Consider the following 3,158-nt stretch of genomic DNA (forward strand, 5'->3'; position numbering starts at 1 on the left):
CCAGGACAGGCTGGGCAGCTCTCATCTCTTTGTCTCCCCCTCTCTCTGCCTTCTCAGGATCTGTGTGAGGTAGGGTCCTGCGTCCTGCCCTCCCTTCCCGTGTCTCGGCCCCTAGCTGCAACCCCTTCTTACTCCATGGCCCCGGCTCCCCCAGCAAGGTGACCGGAGCAGCAGTTAAGGGCTCAGGCATCAGGCTAGCCTGGGTTTGAACCCTGGCTTTGGCTTGTGTGATCCCAGGCACGTCACTCACCCTGTCTGAGTCTTGGTTTCCTCCTCTGGAAAGAGGGCTAGTCATGGTGCCCCTTCAAGGCATGGTCAAGTGGGTGCCCACCACTTGTGGAAGCGTTGGTATCCTGACCTCTGACCTCGTCTCCCCAGCCTCATCGTCCTCATTGCCCTCAACGTCCTCCTCTTTTACCGCCTCTGGTCCCTGGAGAGGACAGCTCACACTTTTGAGTCCTGGCACAGTCTGGCCCTGGCCAAGGGGTGAGTGGGTAGCCCCAGGGGGTTGGGAGCTTGGGGAGGTGTGGGGGAGGCCAAGACCCAACGTGGGCCCTGTCTTCCCCACAGTAAGTTCCCCCAGACGGCCACGGAGTGGGCGGAGATCCTGGCCCTGCAGAAGCAGTTCCACAGCGTCGAGGTGCACAAGTGGAGGCAGATCCTGCGGGCTTCCGTGGAGCTCCTGGACGAGGTGCGGCGTGGGCTGTGGGGCCCTGCAGCCATGTCCCGAGATGCAGCATAATGCATCTGGGCCTCGCTTTCCTCCTGTGTTAAATGAGGAAGCCATTCATAGTCCTCACCTCCCAGGGTTGCTAGAGAAATCAGCAAGATGGAAGATAGAATTTATTGCTTCTCATCCTGGGGAAGAAGTCCAGGATGTCTTGACTTCAGGCATGGCTGGATCCAGCCACCCAACAGTAATAAGAATCAGTCTCTCTTACCTTCTGTTGACTCTGCCCACCCCCAGGGCTGGCTTTGTTTCGGGGGCATCCCAGGTGGACTGAGATGGTACCTGCAGCTCCAAGGTAGCAGCCAAAGGAAGGAGCTCATTCTCACTGGCTACTGGGTCATGTGCCCATCCCCCAACCAGGCACAGAAGCCAGGGGTAGACACAGCTTGGTCCCTGAACCCCTTCCTGCCTGTAAGGTGACTAAGGGATCATGTGAGGGTGGGAAAGAGGTTCTCCAAAAGTCAGGGATCTCATTTCCAGGAGGGGTTGCCCCAGACACCCGCTGTAGTTTGCTGGCAGTGTCTATTCAGACAGCCAGGTTCAAATTCTGACCTGTGACCTTGTGCCAATGACTTCACTGCTGGGGCCTTGGCTTCCTCCTCTGTGAATGGGATGATAATCAGTGTTACTCCAAAGGCTGCCAGGAGGATTGAAGGAGTTAGCATCCAGGACTTCCGTGGCGGTCCAATGGTTAAGACTCCAAGCTTCCACTGCAGGGGCTGTGGGTCTGATCCCTGGTCAGGGAACTAAGGCCCCACATGCTGTGGAGTGTGGCCAGAAAATAGTTTTAACTAGAAAGGAGTTAGCCTGTGAGTAGCGTCCAGCTCACGTAAACACCTCACCTATGTTTGCTGTTATAAGTGGGATCCTGCAAAGCAGGTGTTCAGTAAATGTGGTGGTGCGTCAGCACAGGTGCCAGGCGCTGGGGAGCATCTGGCCTTGACTGGGTGCGCAAGGGCATCATAGCCCACGTTGCTGGGTGATGCTAAAAGTCCTTTCTGGTCACTCTGAACCGTAATGCTGAGGTCCACCTTTAGGGGCCTCATTGCACCCTGAAATCATGCTAGGAGGAAGGGGAAGGGCTGTGCAGGACAGGGAGGAGGGATCATCGAGGCTGGTGTGCCATCACTCAGAGAGAGGAGGTCAGGGCCTTCCCATCCTGAATTCAGTTCTGATTATACTCTTCTGCCAAGGGCATGGAATTGACTACACAAAGTAACTAACAGCAGATGGTGATTGAGCCAGACAGTTCTAAGAGCTAAAATGACCAACTGATTTGTTTCTCATGGCCAACCTTCGAGGGGGATGCTTTTGTTACCACTCCACGCCTCCCACCCCCTGCCATGTAACAGACAGGAACAGAGACATTCCCAAGGTTGCATGGCAGGGAGTAAGACTCGCTAACAGGCACCCAGCACTCTGTGTGCCGGGTCCTAGGCATACAGCCGGGAGATCCCTGAAGTAATCCTATGATGTAGGAATATTACTGACTAGTGTCTCAGCTGAGGGACCCGGGATGGTTAAGGGGCTTGCCCAAGGTTACCCCATAAAATGGCTTGAACCCAGGCCATCTGGGCCCCTTCCACGTGCTGCCTTGGTTGTTGTTTGTTGTTCAGTCGCTCAGTCATGTCCAACTCTTTGCTACCCCATGGACTGCAGCAGGCCAGGCTTCCCTGTCCTTCATTATCTCCCAGAGTTTGCTCAAACTCATGTCCATTGAGTCGGTGATATCATCCAACCATCTCGCTCTCTGCCTGTGAGAAGTCAGACTGGATGCGGAAAGGCTCCTCTCTCAGCACAGGCTGACCTTGGCCTCTCTGGACCTTGCCCAGTTCCTCAGCTGCAGGATGGTGGGGGTGTATCACCCCTACCAGCACTCACCCCCAACTCTGCCCACCTCTCCCCGCAGATGAAGTTCTCACTGGAGAAGCTACATCAAGGCATCACCGTCTCAGACCCTCCCTTCGACTCCCAGCCACAGCCTGACGACAGCTTCTCCTGAGGACACACGGCCATCCTCCTAAATGGACAGATAGACACAGAGGCTCGGTGGCCACTGCTGGCACAGTGTGAGCACCGGGAGCCTCCCGCCCAACCCTCCCGGTGGCCTGGCCAGGGGCCACACAGACACGGGGACCACAGAACCGAGATGCACTTTAGACCAGCGTGTGCGAGTCCAGCTGCCGTTGCCTGCCCTGCCAGGGAGCTGGCCCAGCCTTTGGCAGGCCCCCCACTAACTTATTGTGCCCGTCTGGGGTTGTGGGGTGCCTCCTGGGGTACACGATTCCTTCAGCTCTGGGTTTAATGTATTATATTTATTTGGGGCTGACAGCCCCAATAAAAGGTTGGAAATGGCTGTGATTGTCCTTGCAGGGCCCTGGGAGTGGTGAGAGCCTCCTGTTACACTTGATCCCGCCGCGGTAGGAGG

At 56.3% G+C, this 3,158-nt stretch overlaps 1 protein-coding gene across 1 annotated transcript in view; it reads left to right on the forward strand.

Moving 5' to 3' along the window:
- GRAMD1A (GRAM domain containing 1A) overlaps positions 1-3,086 on the forward strand; it is a 26,774-nt gene extending 23,688 nt beyond the window's left edge. The window contains 3 exon segments of the mRNA XM_010849287.1: positions 379-486; positions 571-691; positions 2,640-3,086. Of these exon segments, the coding sequence (XP_010847589.1) occupies positions 379-486; positions 571-691; positions 2,640-2,732 (322 nt within the window). The 3' untranslated portion in view covers positions 2,733-3,086.
- Positions 3,087-3,158: the final 72 nt, after the last annotated feature.

Source organism: Bison bison, unplaced genomic scaffold (genome assembly GCF_000754665.1).
Source record: "Bison bison bison isolate TAMUID 2011002044 unplaced genomic scaffold, Bison_UMD1.0 scf7180017864280, whole genome shotgun sequence".
Taxonomy (NCBI): domain Eukaryota; kingdom Metazoa; phylum Chordata; class Mammalia; order Artiodactyla; family Bovidae; genus Bison; species Bison bison.